The 24678-nt window shown below is 42.6% G+C and overlaps 1 protein-coding gene across 2 annotated transcripts in view; it reads left to right on the top strand.

Annotated features, from left to right (window-relative positions):
- The window catches only part of LOC138472341 (transmembrane protein 150A-like), a 1082967-nt gene extending 1059984 nt beyond the window's left edge, over nucleotides 1-22983 (top strand). For both annotated transcript variants that reach the window (XM_069610467.1, XM_069610466.1), the window contains exon 7: nucleotides 20965-22983. In XM_069610467.1, the coding sequence (XP_069466568.1) occupies nucleotides 20965-21209 (245 nt within the window). In that variant the 3' untranslated portion in view covers nucleotides 21210-22983. The remainder of the gene's footprint in view (nucleotides 1-20964) is intronic.
- The last annotated feature ends 1695 nt before the right edge of the window (nucleotides 22984-24678 follow it).

Here is a 24678-nt window from a genome sequence, read left to right as displayed (position 1 = left end):
GCTCATTAAAGGGAGAAAAAGGGGAACAAATACAAACCTCCTTGCTCCGTACCGGTTTTTACATGGCATGCTTGCCAAGTCCATTCCCGGCCTCAAGTGTGTCTACACACACTTCAAAAGGGGTCCATGCTCAGGGTTGCCATTTGTGTCTGCCTTTGGTTCACTAATGTTGCATGAATCTCTGGGGACTCCAACTCCCAGTAGTCGGTTTTACGGAGCACCATAGTCTCCGAGGAACCACTCAGGGTTGCCTTGCTCTCGTTCTGAATGCTGCTGGTCGACTCAAATGCAATACATCTCTTCTACAACACTGCCTGCTGGTGGCTCTGACTGGCCAAGGTAGTGACTTTTTCGGGGGCTTGCTAGCTGTTGTCCACATTTTATGTGGCCACACCAGGGTTACTGCTGGTCCTTGCTGTCGTCTAAGGGGTGTGTTTCAGACATCGCTGGCAGGCCCCACTGAACGTGCAGCTCTGACACTTCGGCTCGTCTTCGACTCGTAAGGATCAGCAGCGGCATTCAGATTCCTCCGCCCAGCTCCTAGCATTGTTTCTTCCGCTACTCCATGGTGGCTGTAAAACTAGCCTGGCTTCATGGTCCTCTACCCTTGGCACTATATTCAGGTAGGAGTTGTAGTATTCCAAACAAGTTGTTAAACACTGCATTGGTCTTGGCACGGATACAGATGATACAAAATATGACTTCTAATTTATTGGAATGGCCTCGACTAGCAATGTAGATCCCTTGCATTCTAGCATTTGTATGCAAAACGTTGAAAAACCTTCATTCTTCAAATAGGAGATTGCAAAGAGACATATTTCTTAGGCTAAGATATATTGAGAATGTGTTTTGCATAAGGCAATGATTTTATACATGATGACAGTCCTTTGGAGAAGAGCTAAAGCATCGTTGCCATACAACTGAACAGACCCTCGTGCTTAAGAAAAACGCCAGTGAACTTCCTGGACACTGAAGATTTTAGGCAAACTTGTCAAGGATCCAGATGTTGTATCAACAGAGCAAAACAGTATTGTGCATTTATGTAGCTTTCATCAGTCATCATTTGAACACAGTTAATAGATTACCTTTCTGTCAGGAAGTGCACAAAGATCAAACAAAGTCCAGACATGATCTCTGTATCCTAGCACCTCTTTTGTGGGATGTTGATGAGGACGGATCAAAGCAATTTCCTCAGGGCCACAAATGTGAACAAAAAAATAACTCCAACCTGGTCAGGAAAGATGTGCATGTGTTTGTGTAAGGGTCCATTGGGAAGGTTCAAAATATCAAAAGTTAGAGTTCTTTAAGTTCACGTTACCACCGTGTCCAGGTATCAAAGCTTGAAATAACAAAACCAAATGTTGGGGCATGCATTCAGTGTCCCATACAAACAAAGAAATTGCCAATAAAAGTCTCCCTTAGAATCGTTGCTGTTTCCGTCAGTATGCAAAGTCTCTGATCTTTGTAGGGAAATTGGCGATGTTATTGCGCAGCAGGAAGTCCTCCTCCTCCCTGTGGGTCTCAAATCCTGCCGGAGCCTGGCTGTAGGCCTTATAATGGAGTTGGCATTTAGCTAAGGCCTGGTAGTCTAAACAGTATCCTCTCTAGGCCTCTCACCCTGCCCCTCCCCAGTCCTATGGCTGGTTCTATCACCATGAGCCTATATCTAATTGGCCTACTCTTGTTCCTTTGTTTGCACTATCATTATCCTTGTGCTTCTCGTGCCCCTCCTCAATACTTTGCCCAGGCTTCTCCTTTCATATTCTCTCTGCTCCTCATGTGCTCTTCTATTATCCCCTGATCATCTTTGCTACTCTTTTATCATGCTCCTAGTGATTCTCGGCTTCAATTCTCCACTTGATCACCCTTCCATTGGATAGTCTCCTCACTGATTGCCACATCCTCTTTAGGCATCTCTATATGATGGGCTGGCCACCTCACCTAATTGACGTTGGTTCCTGTCAAGTAAACACCTACTTGTTAACTTATATCGGCAGCACCTCTTTAGAGACACCCTTGTAACCCCAGCCAACTTTGCTAGCACACGTTCAACTTCCTGGATCCTTTTTCTCCAGTCTAATGGGTCTCCCTCTCCCTAATTTGGACCTTTGATTCCCAGCATCTTGGCACGTTTTCTCCCCAGCCCCATGGCTTTCTCTCAACCACATCCAACAGCACCACTATGTTTTTTCTCTCCTCCAAACTCCCTTGGTTGCTCTTTCACCCCAGCCTCCTGGGGTTCCCTCTCCCAAGCCTCCTAGGTTACTCTTTCCTTAACATCCTTGGTCCCCAATACAGCTTCCTGGGTATTTCATCTGCTTCCCACATCTCTTTCCCTTTCTCTCGACTCAGATTTCTAGGCCTCCTCTCCCCAGCTTCCTGGAGCTCTTTCACTCTTTCTCTCCAAACTTCTGGGCCTCTCTCCAGCCCCCCTCCTCAACAGTGTGGGCCTGTCGCCCCACCCCCAGCTTTCGGTGTCTCCATTCATACTGTTTCAGGCATCTTAGGTTTCCTCTTCCAGCCCGCTTGGGTCTACCATTCTCCAAAATATCTGGAGTCTCACTCTCCAACCTCTCTGGGGTTGTCGTCTCCCCAACCCCTTGGAGTCTTGCTGACTGATTTGGATTGGGCGCTGACAGCCATAATGTAATTTGGCAAGTTCTGGTTCCTTGGCCTGGAGATTTGGATTGGATAAGCCTGGGAAACTAATACTAGGTTTTTCCTGAATAAATTAACTTTAATTATCCGGATTGACTTACCTGGATGGGTGCCACCCCTACTCTTACAGCCTAATGTTATTTATTCTATTTTTATGATAGTCATTTTTAAGTAACCTGTGGTGCAGTTTTCATTAACTGCCCCACCTTAATACATTATTAATGTATACCTGGATACGTGCAGTATTTTTGTCATTATAGTTTTTTTTTTTATCGCATGGTTGACCAGAATATTATAATAATAGTAATAATAATAATAATGTGTTTGTTTTGTAGTGTGCGACTTTTGTAACGGGCTCGCTAAACACAGCATGCACCAAAAATGTAAATTTCAAGTAACCTGGCCTGAGATGAAATGAAACTTAAATTTGAATTTGCTCGTGCGCTCAATCATCTTGACAGCATTTTGTTCTGGAAAATGTGTGCACAAGGTCAGACTCCATTAACCAGCCAGTCCTACAAATCACCAAAATGTTCAACTCCCTAAAGGAAGTTGAAAACTGGAGTTGCTTTGTTTCTTCAAGTTAAATGTTACCTCTCCTCAAGTGATTTTTAGAATGCACAGCAAATTCAAATGTAAAGCATAACGTGCCCAGGGTCACGCATCTCCACTCTGGCTTCTTCCAGGTAAGGAAGTTCATGTGTCAAGGGGGCACTTACTGGGATGTGCTTGTTCAATGTCAACTGGTTGAAGTCTCACCTGCTATTTGCTGCTTGACTCGGAGCCCACCAGCAAGCATGAAAGACACACAGGACAGAAGAGGATATGGCTTACTGTGCCACTGTAGAGGCATCCCTGTATCTTCATTGTTTGGCACAGAGATGGTGCTGAAGCCCTGTTAAATGATGGTAGCGCAACACGTGACAATGGACGGTCAGCAAAAAGGGCAGGCAGGTGAGAGAACAAGGAAGGAGTGCACTGGTAAAGGCTAAGATCAGGAAAGCAGGACCCAAAGCACAGTGAATGATTATTATTATGATTCATTCATGTATTTATTATAGGGTGCCACAAGCCCGTGGGCATACACAAACAAACACGACACAACAATACATTCAGATATAAGGGTGAACGCAGTATGGGGGAGGGCAGTAACACGCGATAATTCAACCTGGCTTCGGGTTGAACAGGTGGGTCTTTACTGATCTTTTAAATACTGAGAGGGTGGGGGGCGGGGAATAGCTCTCAGTTCAATTGGCAGGTCATTCCATACTTTTGGTACTTGAACATTGAAGCCAATACCTCAAAATGTGGCCAACTTGAATCGCGGTTGGACCATTTTGAAGTTGTCGTTAGATCACAGATTTCGACTTGGCTGACTCGCGGTCTATGAGGTATTTAGGGGCTGTAGCACTTTAGCATGTGTGTGATAGAGTCAGGAGCTTATGTGTGATTCTTTGTTTAACTGGTAGCCAGTGTAAGGCCCCTCAGGCAGTCCTGATGTGTTCACGTCTCGAGGGACCGTGAACCGCACGCACAACACCGTTTTGGGAAACTTGCAATGATTGAATGTTAGCCTGTGAAGTTACAACTAGCAGACTGTTGCCGTAGTCTAGCCTGGTGTTAATTAAGGCCATGGCAAGACGTGTACTGTTGCTGGTGGAGATGTATGGTCTTATATGGTTTAAGAGCTTGGTGACATAGTCACAGGTGGATCTAATGCATGGGTGCACAACATACGGCCCGCGGGCCAGTTGCGGCCCGCCATGCTCTTTTGTCTGGCCCGCGAGGCACAAAGACTTTCCTAATGGAGGGCGGCCCGCGGCCGCCCTCCATTAGGAAAGTCTTTGTTGTCTTCCGGGCCGGACAAAACACTGGCCCTCATTGGCTCAGCACACACACGCACCACGTCGCTCCTACGAGCCACGTAGTGCGTGTGTGCTGCACCAATGGAGGGCCAGCACTACAGCTGGCGTGGTCCATAAGGCTTGATGCCGGAAGGCATTTCAGCCTTGGACCACGCCAGCCGTAGTACGATTCCAGCTTACCTGCCGCTTACCTGCCTGCCTTCCAGCACGTCTCCGGTAAGTGGTCTGTTTGTGTTTGTGTGTCGGGTCTGTTTTGCTTTATGTTTGTGTGTGTATGTTGCGAGGGGGGGTCGGATGTGTGTCGGATGTTTGGATTTGAATGTATTTGTGTGTATGTTGAGATGCGGGGGTGGGAGGGTGTCGGATGTGTGTCGGATCTTTGGATTTGAATGTATTTGTGTGTATGTTGGGGTGGGGGGGTGTTGGATGTGTGTCGGATGTTTGGATCTGAATGTATTTTGTGTGTATGTTAGATGTGGGGGGTGTTGGATGTGTGTCAGATGTTTGGATTTGAATGTATTTTGTGTGTATGTTGAGATGCGGGGGTGGGGGGGTGTCGGATGTGTGTCGGATGTGTATGAATGTTTGGATTGTAATATTTTTTGTGTGTATGTTGAGATGCGGGGGTGGGGGAGTTGTCGGATGTGTATGAATGTTTTGATTTGAATGATTTTTGTGTGCTGAGTTGGGGGTGGGGGTTCGGGTCTGGTTGGGTGCTTGTGTGTGCTGATTTGGGGGATGGAGGTTTGGAGTTGGGGGGGTCGGGGTTCGGGTCTGTATGGGTGCATGTTTGTGTGTGTGCTGAGTTGGGGGTGGGGGTTTGGGTCTGTATGGGGCATAGTGTTTGGTTGGGGGTAAGGGGGCCCTGGGGCATAGTGGTTGGTTGGGGGTAAGGTGGCCCTGGGGCATAGTGTTTGCTTGGGGGTGAGGGGGCCTGGGGCATAGTGTTTGCTTTGGGGTAAGGGGGCCCTGGGGCATAGTGTTTGCTTGGGGGTGAGGGGGCCTGGGGCATAGTGTTTGGTTGGGGGTGAGGGGGCCATGGGGCATAGTGTTTGGTTGGGGGTGAGGGGGCCATGGGGCATAGTGTTTGGTTGGGGGTGAGGGATATGGGGCATAGTGTTTGGTTGGGGGTGAGGGGGCCATGGGGCATAGTGTTTGGTTGGGGGTGAGGGGGCCATGGAGCATAGTGTTTGGTTGGGGTGAGGGGGCCATGGGGCATAGTGTTTGGTGGGGGTAAGGGTGCCCTGGGGCATAGTGTTTGGTAGGGGGTGAGGGAGATGGGGCATAGTGTTTGGTAGGGGGCCATGGGGCATAGTGTTTGGTTGGGGGTGAGGGGGCCATGGGGCATAGTGTTTGGTTACGGGTAAGGGGGCCCTGGGGCATAGTGTTTGGTTGGGGGTGAGGGAGATGGGGCATAGTGTTTGGTTGGGGGTGAGGGAGATGGGGCATAAAGTTTGGTAGGGGGTGAGGGAGATGGGGCATAGTGTTTGGTTGGGGGTGAGGGGGCCATGGGGCATAGTGTTTGGTTGGGGGTAAGGGGGCCATGGGGCATAGTGTTTGCTTGGGGGAGAGGGGGCCATGGGGCATAGTGTTTGCTTGGGAGGTGAGGGGGCCAAGGGGCATAATGTTTGGTTGGGGGTGAGGGGGCCAAGGGGCATAGTGTTTGGTTGGGGGTGAGGGACATGGGGCATAGTGTTTGGTTGGGGGTGAGGGTGCCATCGGGCATAATGTTTGGTTGGATGTGAGGGGGCCATGGGGCATAGTGTTTGGTTGGGGGTGAGGGAGATGGGGCATAGTGTTTGGTAGGGGGCCATGGGGCATAGTGTTTGGTTGGGGTGAGGGGGCCATGGGGCATAGTGTTTGGTTGGGGGTAAGGGGGCCATGGGGCATAGTGTTTGCTTGGGGGTGAGGGGGCCATGGGGCATAGTGTTTGCTTGGGGGTGAGGGGGCCATGGGGCATAGTGTTTGCTTGGGGGGTGAGGGGGCCAAGGGGCATAATTTTTGGTTGGGGGTGGGGGGCCAAGGGGCATAGTGTTTGGTTGGGGGTGAGGGACATGGGGCATAGTGTTTGATTGGGGGTGAGGGTGCCATCAGGCATAATGTTTGGTTGGATGTGAGGGGGCCATGGGGCATAGTGTTTGGTTGGGGGTGAGGGACATGGGGCATAGTGTTGCACTCCAAGAGTGAACCCAATAATAAAGCTAAAACAGGCACAGTTAGGAGATGTTCATCTTTGGCTTTTTGAGGAAGCCTGACTCAATGAAGGCCATACTCCTCTTGGGCAACCCAAATGGCAAACTGTAGCAGGCCAAAATAACAGCATGTCCAATCTAGGGTCAATAAAATATATATAAGTTAACTAAACATGCGAGATACAATAACTAAATAGAAATAAATTATAACAATGGAAAATGTGTAGTACAAAATGTAAGTTTGAAATGCAAATAAAAATCGTTACCCCTCAAAAACATTCTTTTTCCATGTGTTTAGTACAAATTGGGGGTTTAAAAAGCCTCCTGCCCCGCCTACCGCCCCGCCCACATTTACTTTTCGGCCCACTAATAAATTATGCACTAACTTGATCCACAAATGAAAAAATCAAAAGATCATTAAATTTACAAACTTTGACATTTTATTTGACAAAAGTCAACAGCTAAATGATTATTTAGACCTTTTTTGGATGGACTAAACACACAAAATAGCTACTACAAAATGGTATTAGAATGAGGTCAAAGTACTAATAAACAATAGACAAATTTATATTACAAATAAGAAAAGTACAAAACAGAAAAGTCTAATACACATTGGGGTTGAAGGTAAAAAGTTGAAAATTTGAAACGTAAATGACAAATTGGATACAAAAATTGTGCCTTGACCATTGGCTAATTGGCACATGGGACTATAACGCCCCTCTTTCCCCCTCAAATGATTCGCAGAGTAAGAGGTAAAATCATTGGAGAATTCATAAGTCCTTGTTGAGCCTCGCCTGTAAATTCTCTAGGGCTCACATCTCAAATTTGTCTTCTTCCATGTTTCTTTTCAGCGCTCATACTGGCATCCCAATCCTTAGCATTTGGGCTTTTCCAAGTGGATGTAGCACTCAGTCCACTCCTCAAGTGTCATGAGTACAGTTATCCTGATCGGTAGCCTCTCGTGAATCCAGAAATAGGTAAGACACTTTTCGCTTTTGATCTAGCAGGCAATTGGCTAGACACATTTAATCTTCATGCCACTCAATAGTGGGATCTCTTTATAATATTAGGTAATACAGAGTCTATTTTTTACAATTCACAACTCTTGGGTCTTCTGTGTTCCATCTTCTTAGCATAACCTTTGGTGATGGCCTCACGTGGTGGCTCTGGTGCTCTGCACGGGTTCCAATGGTGGTCCATTCCGGCACGTCTAAGCTCCCTTCACGTGGTAGTAATTTACATGGTGTTCTGTACATGGTACACTTGTCCCATTGGGCCTCTGGATAGTTTGACGATTGGCTGTTTGAAAACATAATGTTTTATCCAATATTCTATTGTTATAGGGGCTGAGCAGAGACAGTTTGTCCTGATGAAGGTGTTTGTCTACTACATAGTCCACCGAAACGCCCAGCCTGTTCGTCTAATCGATGCCCAACTTTTGATATACCCGTGTCATGATAAATGTGGTTGCTGCATTATGCGTAGGTTTATTAGTATATCCATGTTGTTGTAACAGCAGGAGGCGTAGACGATTTTCCAATTCGGTCCTAATTCACAGCTTCTTCCCGGCATTCTGCTGCCAATACAATTCAAATAATTTAGGTTGACCCACTTTGGAGTAAATATATGTCTATTCATGTATGTGTATTTTGGTTAGTCAGGGCAAGCTAGACAGCAGTGGTCCATGGTTACCGTGCATAGGATCTGCCATGGCACACCTCATTCACTACCCTTTCCATGCGTACACTGATCCAGCTCTCCAGCTCTCCACAGCTGCCCAAGGCCAGACTGCCTTTTGCAAGTGCCATCCTCCAGCACCACCATCTCCAAAACGGCATCAGTGCTGCGTTGCCACTGACCAAGGACATGTCAAGACATTGGGGGAGGCAAAGTAAGATGAAGTGGATCCAGCATCAGGACTCTATATCCCACAGCATCAAAAAACACAGACATACCCAGTTATATCTATCAGTGGCACTTACTGATCTCTTGTTTACAGTTAAATGCAGTCATTTATTTCTCCTTAGTGGTCAAAAGGCTGATAGTCATTTAGCAAATTGTTGCCTTCCACAAGTACAGGAAGTGTGTAGAGTGGGTACCTCATATGAAGTGTGCTTCTGCCTTGTCTTTATCTTCCCTTATTTATGAGTTCTCAGCCCCTTACATACATACAGACATACATACATCAATTCTGAGGATTTTTTTATTTCATCATGGAGATATTAAAATCGGTCTATGTCATTCTTCTATTTTTTTTTTTGTTTTGTTTAGGTCGCCTAACCAAAAGACCGATTTCTTTCAGCCGATTTTAGGCGGCCTACAAAACTAGAAAAATTGATGAATTTAAACTCCATTTCCACAGCTCAGCATTTCCTGGCTAGTTTGAGACCTTGAGGAACCTGCAATAATGCAAAACAGTAGAGTCTTTTGCTCAGCCCAAGAATCGTCATGAGGCAAATGGCTAGTGGATAAAATATGGGGGTATTAAGTGAAAATGTTGTTTTGAACAAAACAACATTAAAAAAAGATTGCTTAAGAAAGACCGCTCTGTGACTGAACAGAGCAGTCTTTCTGAATCTGTCATGCCCATGTCGCGCAAGAGTGCGCGCAGGGGCTAAAGATGCAGCTGAGACGAGCACAGGAAGACGGAAGATGCAGGTGAGGTAAGTGTGTGTTTGTGTGTCTGTGTTGGGTAGTGGTGTTTGGTGTGTGGGGAGGGGGCTAGGGAGAAGTGGTGTGTGGATATATGTTTGTGTTAGTGGAGGCTGCTAGGGACGTTATGGGGAGAAAGGTGCAGGATTATTGTGTGGGTTTGGGGGTGAAAGCCCCGATTTCAAAGGTAAGGGGGAGGTTAAAAAATGATTTATACTTGGCCAATATTAAAGGCTGCACCAAATCGGCCGAAAAAAAGTATTTTTTGTGTGCTGCCTTTTAATATTCGACAATAACACAAAGAACCAATATGGGTCTTTTGTTGGGCTGAAGACACACATTTCCCTATGTTTGCCCACACGTTGCTACTAGTTGCATTTGAGTGGGGGGCACAGAATCATGGCACTTATGGTACATGAGACTATGCATATTTTCACTCAGGAAGACCCAATCTTTATCTTTCATGATTTCCAAGCAATTGCTCCGAATTTTCTGTAGGCATTTTTATTTTAAACATTCATTTGTCATCAAATGCCAGATATTTTGTGAATGTTAAGCTATCAGCTATCTTTTCACAGTTGGCATGAAGATGGAACTCAAAATAAGGAGTGGCAGAGCAGCATGCAAGAAGGGGTCATTAACAGATGTATTAGCAGACAGTGGAGTACATGAGGAAATGTATGCCACAGTAAAGCATACATTTCCTCATGTACTCCAAGTACTTTTCTCCAAGTTGGCCACCATTTCAGGGTCCTACCCCGGGAGACTGGAGGAGGACCAGAGCATAAAGCTCCGGTCCAGCAGTTAAGTGAGGAGGGATAGGGTGGGGAAGGGGTGTGGTTTGTTTTTGGGGGATGGGGTGTGGGTTAGGGAACAGGAAGAGGCTCCTTGATGCCTCCCCACATTCAAGCTTGGAATGTGTTGATGCAGGACCGGGCAGTGATTATTGATTCTCGCCCGGGAAAGTCTGTTTCTCATTGGATAAACTGTGCAAAATGTACGGTCACAATAGAGAAATGGCAGCCCTTGCGCATAAAATACATTAACAGTAGCCATTTTCAAAGCAAAAAATATATTTAATACATCTCTTTGTCTTTTCTTGATTTTTCCTGCTGGAAGGTCAATACAGTTTAGCAGAGTAAGGCTGAGTATGCAAGTTTGTTTTGCATCAGCAGGGAAATAAAAAATAAATAGATTGCCATTGAGTAGGAACAGATACAAAATAACAGAATCCACTTTTGAGGTTTTCCTGCATTGCGCAAAGAGGTGGTTTTTATGAAGGGTTTATATCCATAGACCAAACAAAAAAATCTGAACAGTAGCACAACTCACTTGCAACTGAAAAAATGAATTTTGTATAATCTCAAAATTGGAGTAAAAAAACGGTCTGTGGACAATGTTAGGTAAACTGTGAACAATGTTGGGTAAAGTGTGAGTCCAAGGGTGGTATGTGGGTAACCAGCCATGAAAGCAAAGAGAAGGTGCACGTGCAAATCTAAGGAATATGGTGATAAATGTTTAGTCGCATTCTTTTGGGAACATTAGACACAGATCTAAAGTTCTACAAGTACGCTCTGATGCTCAAAGCTTTATTGAAGTTTAGAGCTTGATCGTGGGCCTTAAGAGATTTCATTTAGCAAACTAACTCTTGGCCATCAATCTTGTCTATCTTATTTTTTCTCTAAAGAAAGGCACAACACTACTAAAAGCAAATCACAATGCTCAATTCACTGAAGCAATATTGTGCAAAGGAACTGGAACCTATTTTGCTATTTCCAAAATAAACCATAAACTTGAAGCAATCTTATGCATCTCAATATATGAAAACATTCAATGCAAAGCAAAACATCACGGGACCTGAATTGCAGGTTTTTCAGTCAAGCAAAAACCCAATGCATTTCAATCCAGGTGACCTGGCATGGCATTGGCACAATGGCCCTGGTCAGTGGGCAAACAACATAGTTATATGATTTTTCACTTGGAAATTCCCTTTACTATAGATGCTATCACTTGATAGGCAAGTCACTGAGCTTCTAATGTTCTGGATTGAAAGGACCTCCCTTTCTCTCTAGGGTAATGGTAAAGACTATTGCGCACCACCACTCTGCTTTCTGACAAATTATCAAGTGTCTGCTTCAAGCCGATTTATCAGTCCAGGGTTCTGGACGAATTATCTAACTTGCCTTGGATGTCCTCATCTCAAGGCTTCTACGTCACAAGGTGTTTGTCCTCTAAGCAAGATGCGTTCTCTTCCTCTATATGGCAAATGAAGTTCATTTATTCAACTGCCTATTCATTATAACTATATGTATGCATGTAGGGTAAATGTACTGGCCTGCTCATATGTAAGCATGTTTGCATGTATAATATGTTCAGGCTATCCAACTGCTTAGCGCTTTACTATGTTAAATGGTTACACAATTGAATAAATAAATGAATGTATGTTAACTCCAAAACACTTCTCACTATGTGCCTCTGAAACTACTAGTAAAGGCTTTTCACTACAGTGCTAATGTGGGCCTCTAGGAGCCCATTTGAGCGCAAAGGCACTTTGAGTCTATCTTTTGCTGTGCTATGCACTACTGTTGCAGTTTTAAGTACTGCAGTCTAGACTGCCCTTAAGCATGTATCGCACTACTACTCTTTCTGCCTAATATATCTACCTAATATATCCTCTCAGGACACTATATAGGAATCTATTTGCTTATGCTCTTCAAGGCACTATATTCTAATTGAGAATGCCGCAATTTAGGGCACTAGAATAGGGGGGCCGCTGTGCTGATCAGAAATGGAATGAATGGACCGTGCTGCATGTGTGGGGGAAATGTGGGGATGATTACATATCCTGATTCATTGGGTACACCTATAGGGTATGAGAAATACTGTGCGTTCCTAGTAGGATGACGTGGAGGTTACGTTTGTAGAGCCCTTAAATCAGGACAATCGGTCATTGAGATTGCAAGGAGACCCCTTGTAGCAAGATATATTCCACTCATGGAAAAAGAGCCCCAGGATCTGTGGGTGAAAAGAAACAATGGCACATTAGCCATGCCTGGATGTTTTGCAGGATATTACCTCATTGAAAGTGCCCAGATCTTTCTTTTAGTGACAAAAAGCCCCCAGGATTAGTTGGTCAATTATTCAATGTGGTGAATCACAGATGAAATTATCGTAAGTGCCAGGGACCTACATGCAATCCTGTTTTATGCGCTGGGTTGTCCAATGATTTGATGCTAAGAGCACGACTGCCAATTAAAAATATATAAATAACTATCCATGAGGTAATTAGTAGACCCCACTCAAAGTCCTCTAGGTAAATGATAATATAAGGGCTACACAACGTACCTGATGGAGGCCAGGTAGCCCTGTCGGTGAAGTCTTGCGGCGTGTACTGTCATTACAGTAGCGTCCACCATTTTGAATTACCTTTATGTAGTTGCCGCGTGTAAGCGTGATAAATTGTACATTTGTCAAATCAAAACAATGATCGTTTGTAAAACTTTCAAATCACGGGTTAATCCCTTCTTTCTAAAAGATAAACATTGGGTTGGTAACTCTGCTGCTCGTGTTTACCTGTTAATTATTCTCCATCACCCCTTTCATATGGAGGAGTCATATTGTTGTGGGTGAAGAATTAATTTACCATTTTGCCATTGTTACCTTTCTCAATTGTGTATTTATCGCGGATGCTTAAACTACACCACCCAAATGAAGTAGTGCAGAATTGTTTTAAAGTCTGTCTTCTAAAATCACATGACAGGCTTGTGTGCAGATAGTTTGGCAATCCTTTGCCAGTTTAAAAACACATTTTGCACCTTTCTGCTTACAGTAAATCTCCTTCATGGATTAGTAGCCCCCCCCCCCCTCCGGGATTCTCTTATCAAATTGCGGTCAGCGAACCATTTTAAATTATTTGCAAGTAAAATACCGATGGGTTTGTGTTCTTGCAATAAGTGCTTGTCCTCATGTAGAGCAAATATGCATTAGAGGATTGTTAGCTCTGCCCCATACTTTCTGTCACGCACCCCTTCTATTGTATGTGATTCAATACCCTGGATGGGTTCATGTGCATTCAATAGATACTGATCCTCACATGAGGCTTACCTGCGGTCCTGGAGTTGATACCCTTTGCGGCAGCGTTCCGTGTCAATAGACGCGGCTGCCATTTTCGGGATGCTTAAATACACGTGCGTGCGCTAAACCCCACCTCTTCCTTAAGTTACTAACTTGGGCATGTAAAGTAATCCACAATTCCTTTTATCTTAATAGCTGTGTCTAATCGTTATCCTTAGTGTTAAACATTATTCTAGGCTATGTATTTCGCTCTTATTTTATTGGACTCCTGTCTAAACTTTGTAGTATAATGTCCACTGTCAATAATTCATAATGACTTAATATTTATTAAGTTGAAACCTGATTCAGAGTGCCAGAATGTAAATTTGTCATCCTGTTCTTATTAGAAATGTTTTTTTAGCTGTTACAGATATACCATCTCGAATAGATAGATCGCTGGTATTCTCCCTAGGAATTTACCCTGTCTTTTTCATGCTCTAGTATTATACTATTTTTGCATAGTGTTATTCCATCTTACAATTATTGTCGAAAAACCTTTCATAAAAATTAGCTAATTTCATTGCCTGCATTCAGACCAAACTCTGTAGCCCAGAAGTGGCAAATAGTTCTTGCTTCTGTCTCTCTGAGTATGCATTCTCTTTTGCCCCCTCTCTTATTCAATGTAATTTTCTTAAGGCCTATGAATTGTATCCCCTGTTTATCTTGCATCTGGTGATCCTTTTGCCAGTGTATATGCAGGGGCAATCTAGGGCCCAGGCTTCTGATGGAGGAAATGTGTTCCCTTATCCTTCTTCTGAGTAGTTTTATGGTGCTGCCAATATATATTTTCTTACAAACACATATTAAAGCATAGACAACATATGGTGTTTTGCAATTCATAAAGTCCTTAATGTGTATAGTTCATCTCGAGTTGAAATATTGTTCTGTATTTTCATGTGCAAATCTGCACATCGTACATGTACCACAGCTGTGGAAGCCATGTCTTAATGGTTTTAAACAAGTTCTTGTGGTTTTTGTAGCATCGCTTTTTAAGAAAAATGGACTACATTTATTTTTTAATGTTCTGCTTGTTTAAAAATGACAGTCCATTTCGCCTCTAGGTGCTTTGTTAGATCTTTATCCAAAAGTAGGAGATGTCAATGTTTTTTAAGGATCTATTGAATCTCATAGTGGTTCTGACAATATTTGGTGGTTAACTTAACTTTCATGAATTCTGTATCAGCCATTTTGGATTTGTGTGTCAGTGTTTCCTTTCTATCCATAGATTTTTCCTGGATTAGTGCATCCTGTATACTGGTCTTTGGATAGCCCCTTTGGCGAAATCCTTCTGATAACAGTTCACATTCACTTTCGAAAATCACATGGTCCTCACAATTTCTTCTGGCCCTTACAAATTCACCCACCGGTATATTCCGTATTACAGAGTTATGATGACAGCTTGTCGCGAATTGGGTTGAGTTTACTTCTGTTCGTTTTCTGAAGGTCCGGGTTAATAATTTGTTCCCTGGCACATAAATCTTAAGGTCTAGAAAGTAGATCTCTTTATCATCGTGCATTCCACTAAATGAAATCCAAAAGTTGTTCTTGTTTATTTTGTCAATAAAACACTGAAGTTCTATGTTGCTTCCTTTCCAGATTAGCACTATGTCGTCTAGGTATCTAGTACAAAGTACTGCAGGTTTCCGATAATTCGAGTTTGTATATACTACGGTATCCTCAAATAATCCCAGGAAGAGATTTGCTGGTGCATATTTGATACCAATAGCCACTCCCTGGGTTTGCTGGTAAAAATTGTCATCAAATATACATTTGTTGTGCTGAAGTGTAGCTTTATACATATGCCGACACTACTAAATGTGTATACCTTTTATAAAAGTATTTGGCTTGTTCAGGCCCATGGTAGTGTCCATGGGACTGGATTTCCTACACATTGGGAACTTTTCTTTCTTGCTTGTTAGTGTACAGTACATGTGCCACGACTGTGTTTTCTCCCCTGCGCCCATAGAATATCCTAATATTTCAAAAATCTTTCTCATGATTGTTAGGAATCACCACTAACTAAATAACAAAGGGGATTGCACTGTGTTGCTTCTTTCATGGTGTGTACAACCAATTAAACTAAGTATGCAAGATCTACTTCGTTCAGATTATCTTGCTATATTACTAAAATACAGCACAAGGTGTGAAACTAGATACTTTAATTAATGATTATATTGATTTTCAAGTGTCTATTTGTGGAACACATTACAACAATGAAATTATTCATCACAGTGGAATCTCTACAAATAGTGAACACTACATAAAATATGTCAGGGGACATTCTTCATGGTTTGACTGTACTGATGAACACATCATAAGAAATGGCTCCCTTATTATTTAAAATATGCATTTGTCAGTCAGAATCGTTTATTCTGATTCACAAAAATCCATAAAACATAAACGTAACATAAAATCACACACAGCTTGCCAGCATAAATAACACCCTACCCAACACCCAAAAACACAATAGAATAAAAAACACGTAGCCTTTAAAATTGAGGGGAACATCACAAAACATGGCAATAACATAGTTTCTCAGCCTTGCGATGAAGTCATTCTTTTCTGACACGCTGATTTAAAATAACAAGCAAATGCAAAGGCGACTCTAACGGTGGGGAAGGATAATAAAAACATGAGGGCAGGTCTCCATTGACATAGGCTACTACATCTGTGCACATTTTATAGTTCTCTTCTACCTATATTGCTGTAAAGTGGGCAAAATAACACAAAATGTGGCAGTGATTCCAGCTCCCCACACAGACATTTGTAATTATCTGTGTTAAGGCCCCCCACCCACTGTGAAAGCTTTAAGGGCCAGAATGTCAAAGAGAGCCCTAGTTAACAGTGTCCGATGATAGATCTGTGAGACTGAGGTAAGCTATTCAGCTGGGCCCGAAGGTGTGCTCAATGGTAGATACATACTAACTGTTGCTTTGTCCCAGTTTGCAGTTTCACGCAAACTGTCTTGAGCAGATCGAAAGTATGATTTAAGTATTATCAACAGGCTCTCGATACTTTCAGGATTCTTGAACTAGCAGGCCAGGCCCATACTGCCCAATGCCCTTTTGATATAGTATGGCCACCCAACTCTATGAGAGTTCCCCAGGTTCAAAATGTTCTTTAGTAGTAGCCTACTTAAAGCTCCCTCTTTGTTTACCCACACAGAGCGCCACATCAGAATCACCCTTAATCTCAACACATCTGCAAGAAATGGTGTGCCTGTGTGTCATATACATAGCTGGATACCCAAAAGGCATGCCAGGAAAAGATTTTCAATGCTCCAGATTCCCATAACCCCAGAGTTCTCAGCCAAAGGCTCTCATGCCGATGCCCCCTAACCCCCCGTAGATCTCCAGCATAGGTCCAACCAGGAACCTCCCCATAGACCCAGCAAATCTAAACATACCTCCAACAACTCCATCTGCGATCTTATACACTTTGAGAAACGCATTTCCCTGCATTAGCAGTTAAACCTCTTGCCTGCATGTAACTACTATATGTGTCCACCAATACATGCAGTGATTTTGGAGTTCTGGCGGGTAGGACCACATCATCAGTGTAACTCATGGCAGGCAGCCTTCTTCCTGCACTTTGGGCAACATTAGTGTTTGTGGTAGTGAGTGTCGACACTAAAGAGTTAATATTAAGATTGAACAGTAGGGGATGCAAGTACGCACCTCTGTCTGACACCATTCACCATCTCAACTGGCTTCCTTTATTCACCTTCCCTCCCGCAGCGGACCCGAACCTGAGAGTTGGTATGGAGACCTTCAATCATCTGAATCAAGGGTTTTGTTATACCCAACTCAAAGAGAGTCTCCTAGAGCAACCCCCGTCCACGTGGTCAAAGGCTGAACTGAAGTCCATGGATGCCACATAGACAGAAGACCACATCATAGAGACATATTTAGAGAGGATCAGGTATAGAATGAGACACTGGTTCACAGTCCCGACGCCTGCCCTGTAGGTCAATTGTAGATCAGTTAAGAGATTGTGATCTTCAACCCACTCATCCAATATACTAAGCAAAGTCCCTGTGATGTACTTGGGTGGTAAGTTGGAGGGATTGGCCCCGTCACCCTTTTTATAAATCGTAACGATAATGCCTGTTCTCCAGCTGTCAGGGATCCGTTTAGGAACTGTAGTTGTCTTAAAACTTTTAAGAACAGAGCCCATAGATCAAGGTTTGCACAGAATAGGTAATTCGGCAATCCATCAAAATCTGGAGCTTTGAATGCTTTTTGTCTTCCCATAATGATTAGCAATTCCCCGACAGCCCGAAGGGGCAAGGTCTCCATCATCATAAAAGAAAGGCTCTCATGAAATTTAAAATATGCATTTGTTATTTTATTAAAAAGGACAACAGCTAGGTGCATTTCATATAAAGACAGTTCTTCCACTTCAAATATGTATGTCCTTTAAGTGTAACAGTAATATGTTAATATACTTTTGCATACTTCCTCAGTCTTTGGGGAATTTCAGTTTTATACTCAGAGCAATCTTGAAGAAATACTTAAAAGTATTAATATTCTCACACGTACAATAACATAACCTTTCATTGGTTGTTTGTCTATATGTTATGTACCTGCAATTTGCACATTTGAGATTTTTGCAAATTTAAATGTAGGTTTTTTAAACAGTTATTTTTAAAGGCTCTTATTAACACTGAAGGTAAACGACAACTGTAAGTGGACACATGGAGGGAGTCATACAATTTACACAATTAAATGTGCAAGTTAAATATGTAATATATTTTTAAATGACACAAAATACAATTACCACATTCACATTGTACACAGATATACCAGCAAAATGTCACAACAAGTTATGTAAAAACAAAAAACACATACAATATCACCCAAAAAAACATTTTAATTGAAATTTGAAACACTTATTTTACAAAAAAAAGTGAAGGTTAAACCAACCAATAAGTTAGTCTACAAACATTATAAATACTTATGTTAATGTTACACCATAATTTACCCTTTATACAAATAAATAAATGTTATATCAAAACCAATCATCATGGTAAATTAACTCACCCTTACACAAGAGATAGTACACAAACGCACTAACACACGTGTACCATGACATATTTTGTTAAAGTCCAAACATTGACAATGTAATATAAATCATAATATATAATACATACTTGGAAAGAAGTAAAACAATTATAGACATGTCACAATTACAATATGTACTATGTACTTATACTTCCAAATAACACGGCAACCACATTGCAACCCTACATCGTAACATGTGTTTGAAAATATTCCAATACAAATAAATATTGCCAAGGAAACATTACATCACTTTCACTATAAAACATTCGACTTCAAACATACGTATTTATTTGTATGAAGAGTACATCATATTGCAACTTTACACCTATGTATTTATGTGTGTAGAGTTGACATTTTGTTGGTTTAACCTTAACTGTTGTCTTTTTAAAAAGAAAATATATACACAAAAATACTTTCACATGTATATCTGTTGTTAAATTGCTCTGCGTGTCTATGTCTGAATATTGATTTGCTATTTCTGGCAAAATTAGGCAAAATCTTTTTTAGACACAATTGCAGGTTCCCCTGCCCCCAGCATTTGCAACTACTAACGTGCGCTCTGGCCTGCTTTACTTTAACCGTGTTTTATTTCCATCTTTCTGTTTTCTGCATTTTCCTCCTTTCCACTTAGTTTCCTGACCCTTGTTTAGTTTGTGCTATTAGGTGGTGCGTTAGAGCCACCTGTAACCCGAAACAATTGCATTGGATTACAGGTAGGAGGGAGATGACGTGTAGAGGGACACACCACTTGTGGCTGCTGTTTGGGTATTAACCAACACTTTGACTGTCCATGGGCATGCTAATCCCTATGGCCATTCCCACCTGCTACATGCCCCTTCAGACTCTAAACACATCCTCTTGGGATCTCTTTGGGCTTTCTCTGTCAAGAGGTAACATCATACATAAGCCTGCACGTGTTCTTACCAAGCAGTCTGCTGAAAGTTAATGGCTAAATTGCCACTGTAAATGGCTACTGGTGTAATAGAAATGTCTTAACTAAGTGTGCCATCAATGAAGCCTTGTTAAAAACAAGCAAGGACCAATTCAACAGTTTTGGCTTGAGGTATTAGATAGGAATTTGCCAAGTACTGCCATCATATGTGATCTTATGACCAGGTAGTATCACTATATCAGTGCCTAGCTAGAGCCTATCCCATACCTACATATAAGCCCACTGCTTTTCCTGCTTGTTTATTATAGGCATCTGTCAGGACATCGGGAAACAATTTAGTAAAATCTTTTTCTTTTTCGTTAAAATTGGGTCATCAAACCCACTTTTCAAACGTCCAGCATAGACCTTGTCTGGAAGAACAATGTGAAATGTTGTCCCATTCAAATAAAGTCAATAACGTATATGCTGTCAAACATTTTAAGCATTTAGTTTGCACGTGGTACAGCTTAACCCAAAGTGAAGTATCATGCTTTTTCAAGAAGAGCATGTTGAAGGTGTTGTTTCCTTATCAATCAGACTCTGTGTGTTAAGACTGTGCCTAAAAGGTCAATGCGCTGGAGTTGGCAACGCCACTGAACAGAGGTACCGGCAGTCTTGATTTCGGTTTTAGTTCAGATCAAGGAGGAGGTGCATTTTATTATTTTTTTAATCTGGTAATACATGAAACGTAAGTACAAGTTGAATAGGTGGATATCAGCTCATTTTCTTGCCACATGCCCAAGTTATTGACCTAGTAAAGAGCGGTGCTGCTGGCAAACTCAAGTTCATCTTCCACTTCAGGCCTCAAAATGTTCACTCGCCACTAACTATTGATAATTGACACTTGGCGAATAAGAAATGTATTTTGTGTTTGTGAAGAACTGTCAGGGCAAGTGACTTTTTTGTGCCGGCTACTACAATGCAATTTGATTTGTCTCCCCTCTATACCACTTACTGTGTAATTGGATCTTGTATATTTTCATGGCATCTTGGTGCTTAAAGACCTGCAAAGAATGACTTGAGTTTTGGCTGGATAGGGGAGGGGGGTACACTGGGAGGAAGAAATGTAGCTGTTGCTTTGGTGTTGATCCACCAGAGTGGACAACACTGGCTCCTGTGCAAGTACATTTATAGATGCTTTTGGAGGGACAGTGTCCAGTAAGAGCCGACCTGGCCATATCTTGGAGGTGGGGATGTTTGGTATGAAGCGTAAGTTCGTGATGACTCAGTGGAGTTCATGCTTGGATGTTGTGTGCTTTGAGATTGTGGTCAATGTTGTTTCGCACAGTGTATTTTAATGTTATTGTTATATTGTGTCACAAATTGAAGTTTTTTCAGTTATCCTGAAATACTCACTGAAGTTCTGATCAACATGTAACTATGCACATTTAAATTCTTATATATGTTAAAGAGTGTGCACAGTTTACATTTCTTGCAGTATTCGTCTTGTTTGTCAGTAGCAAGTTTCCTTGACTCTTAACTTTTCCCAGGTGGCGTATTCTTCATCCAGGAGAGTGTCGTGCTCCAACACGTAGCAGCGCTGTGCGAGTGGATCTTCATCATCAACGTCCTTATCTTTTACGGGACCTTTGCCTTTGAGTTTGGGGCAATCACTACAGAGACCTTCTTAGTGCTCCTCAAAGCCAGCCGAGCACCTAAATCCTACAAGACGGACAGCAGCGCAGCCACAACACCACACACCCAGAGCACCTCGGAGAACCTTGCCATGATCTGAGGATTGGAGGGCGACCTCAGGAACAAGTACATTTTGAGTGACCGGCCCTCCTATTTGCAGTTTCAAAAGACTGTTCTGCTGCACCAGGAGGATGGTGATTGCAAAGGGCTTTAGCTCCAGACCAAAAAAGATGCATATTTTAAAATGTGTATTTCACCGGTTTCAAACTCGATTGAAAAAAAGATTGTCACCTTTTTTCAAATGAAGTCACATCTCTTTTCCTGTCTGCCAAGGAATTCTCTCTGATTGGGAGTCAGAGCAGAAACATTGACTATTTTTATATCTACAGAGTATGTATACATTTCTGTTGGCAGAATTCACCAAAGTATCTCGCTTCAACTTCCGTCTGGTGCCTAATTAATTTTTTGGAGGAATTGTATTACTTTCTTAAATATTCTATGGTGTTGTGCTGCTAATGAGCATCAGAACCCAGCAATGGTGCCAATGTGAAGCATTCCAGAAGTGAGGTCCTTGGACATCTCTAAACTCCCATGACTGCACACAAAGGCACTTCTAAAAAAATAAATTAAAAAAAAGGAGTGTTTGCTGATAATAATAGAAAACAGCATTTATGTCTTTAACATTACTTATTGGAATACACAAGAGCCCTGCTACTTTGAAAAAATCAAATAAGCTATTAGGTTGGTGGTTTGAAGTGAATGGAAAGACAGTCCAAAAGCTGGTGCACCTTAAGCTACTTACCAAAGAAGTGCCCATTTGCCAAAGGCCCGGTCCTTGGGAAGTTTGGAATGGTGTTCACTATGGTGATCCAAACAAGGAAAGAGGGCACCTGCACCCGCTGCTGCGAGACCTTGCCAGAGCCGATGTTGGAAGCTATTTCAATAATCTGTGGGTGGGACAATGTGGCTTGCAGATAGAATTTGTGCAAAAAGTATTTTCTTACAAAACCCAAACCTTCCACCTGAATATGTTCTGATCTGAAGTGCTGCTGGATCAATAAAAGTTGTTGATTCGATTTTTCAAACATGGTGGATTACACATTACTGGACCAGAAAAATAAGTTGGTAGCCATATGCTGATCTTAAAAAGAAAAAACGAAAACCAACTTATTTCTATTTTCAATTGTGAAATGTGACTGCTTCTATGACCTCTTCATGGTTTTTTTTTCTTGGTTCTTGTATCCTTTCGTGTGTAAATTAATGTTTAAAAATGCTCTCAATATAAGAGCAGCGCCATGTTTCTGGAATGGGATGTCCTGTTAAAAATACTAGTATCAACCTGTCCGTCCTTGGCTGAGAAATAATGGCAAGACAACATTTCTGCAGGGCCTTCTAGTCTGAGATCTATGGCATCTCCACAAAGCCCAGGATTTGTACTCAGGTTTGTTTTTCCACACAAGGAACCAGAAGAATGAATACAAGGCAGACCGCAGTATGTCATGGAAGGTTCCAGCTGATTATAATAGGGGCTTGTGTTTCCCAAATATTCTTGCTTTGTCTTTGCGATAAGAATGGCCAGTTTATTTCAACTTAGAAATAGAGTTCATTTCCACCTGCAATTTTTTGTTATGAAAGTATTGAGACAAAATACTTGAAACCATAGAGGTTTTTTTTTCTTTCGTTTGGATCCTTGGATTACTGGACACTTCAAATAAAGGATTTATTGTACGAGCTCCGGAAAAAGAAAAAAGTCAGATCGAAAAACTAAGTTGTTGCCTTTCCCTTTGAGCTAAAGCAAATAAATGGCTTCCTTGGACAGCCTGCCTTGGATGTAATCACCTCTTGTAATAAATAGCTGCTGAATACTATCATCATATATTTGTAACTATTTTATTTTTTAATTGTTGCCTTAGAAAATTATTTTTTCAAAAATGGGGAAATGTGAAAGAAAAATGTAACTGGATTGTACGTTTTAAAGTGCCTCCTGATCCTATGAACTGGTCTGCTTACGTAAGATCGCACAGTGTGTTAGCTCACCAGAAGTTGAATCTGAACTTCATAGTCTTCACAGGTTCAGATCCCGGCGAGGCCAACTCTGCCTTTCATCTTTCAGGGCTCAGTAATGAGTAGGTTATGTTGATTGAGATTTATTTAAACTACATTGGATAAAAATTCCAAATAAATCTCAGATTGTATAGCCACTGACAGAATGCTATCTCAGAGGCTATGCATGCGCTTGGTGCAGTGATACTCTAACTTTGAACAATTCCATGCCACCTCCTTATGGTCACAGTGGATAGTAATTACAGACAATTTTAGTTAAAACATATTTTTTTAATAAGCTTATTCCATATGAGAGGCATCAGGATATCAGCAGACTGTAACCAGGCAACTTATCATACACTACACTTAAGGGAGTTTTCCAACTATCAACTTCCCTGGTGTGTTCTGTGCCAGACACCATTGGATTCTTCAACACCCAATAATCGATTTAACATTTACTTTTGCATAGTTCAAAAATTGCCCTTTTTTAGAATACATGTTCACACACCTACGTACATAAAATGATAAGCAATCTGTCACCATGAAAAAAGCCTCTGTATGGCCACACTAGTAACATGTTACAGAATTCCATTCCCATCAATATCATCATGCCAAAACCTCTTAGAAATATATATTTCGAGGGGATTATGTCCTCTGACGTATTCCACATCTTTGATAGTAATGACCACAGATGTGCTGCTTCAGAAAACTTTTTCGGCGTAGGCGTCCTGTATCGATGACAACGATACGCTGTCCCTCGAGGGCCTCCGTCGATGGTCGACATCACCGGATGTTATATCTAGGACGCCCGCAGCCTCAGTTCTGTTTTTTCTGCGAACGTGTTCGCTTCAGAATCTCGGCGTGCTCGGTTCTTGTACTTTGAGATGAGAAAATGACTTCTTCTTCTACCCCGAAGTTGGGCTTCAAAAAGTGTCAGGACTGTGGTTCCAAAATGTCCATCACGGACCCGCACAACGTCTACCTCTGGTGCCTCGGCGAAAGCCACACCACTGACATCTGCCAGTCCTTGACATCGAAGGCCTTGCGGGGGCGGAAGAAGAAATTATCGGTAGGTAGGGTATCTAAAACCTGTAAGTCGAAATCTGCTGGGCTTTCGACCGACGATTCGAGGGGCGACTCTCCGCATCAGCGTAAGTCCAGGGGGTCTCGGAGTGGGTCCCGCCATTCCTCTGCCTCTTCTGGGCATTCTTGGAAGCACCGTCACCGGTTGCCTTCCCCGTCCTCGTCGGAGGACTTCGCTAGACAGCAGGTGACTTGTCCCACCAAGTCTTCATCGCCGGCCGAATGGGGTGCATTCCACCAGCAGATGATGGTGATTTTTGAATCGCAGGTCACCGCTCCGTCCGCGCCTTCGAGAAAAGCCGGCAAGGAACGAGCTAGAGCCACCTCTCGCACGCCTTCGGGCTCAGGCGGTCGGCGCGATCATCGGAAGCCGTTGAGGTCCCGATCGGACAAGGTTGATCACCATAGCCGTGCCAGGTCCCGGTCCTCAACGCCCTTGAGAC

This window comes from Ambystoma mexicanum, chromosome 8, assembly GCF_040938575.1.
Source record: "Ambystoma mexicanum isolate Mex_15411 chromosome 8, UKY_AmexF1_1, whole genome shotgun sequence".
Lineage (NCBI taxonomy): Eukaryota > Metazoa > Chordata > Amphibia > Caudata > Ambystomatidae > Ambystoma > Ambystoma mexicanum.
Note: the sequence above shows the minus strand (reverse complement) of the source record. Positions and strands in the feature narration are given on the sequence as shown.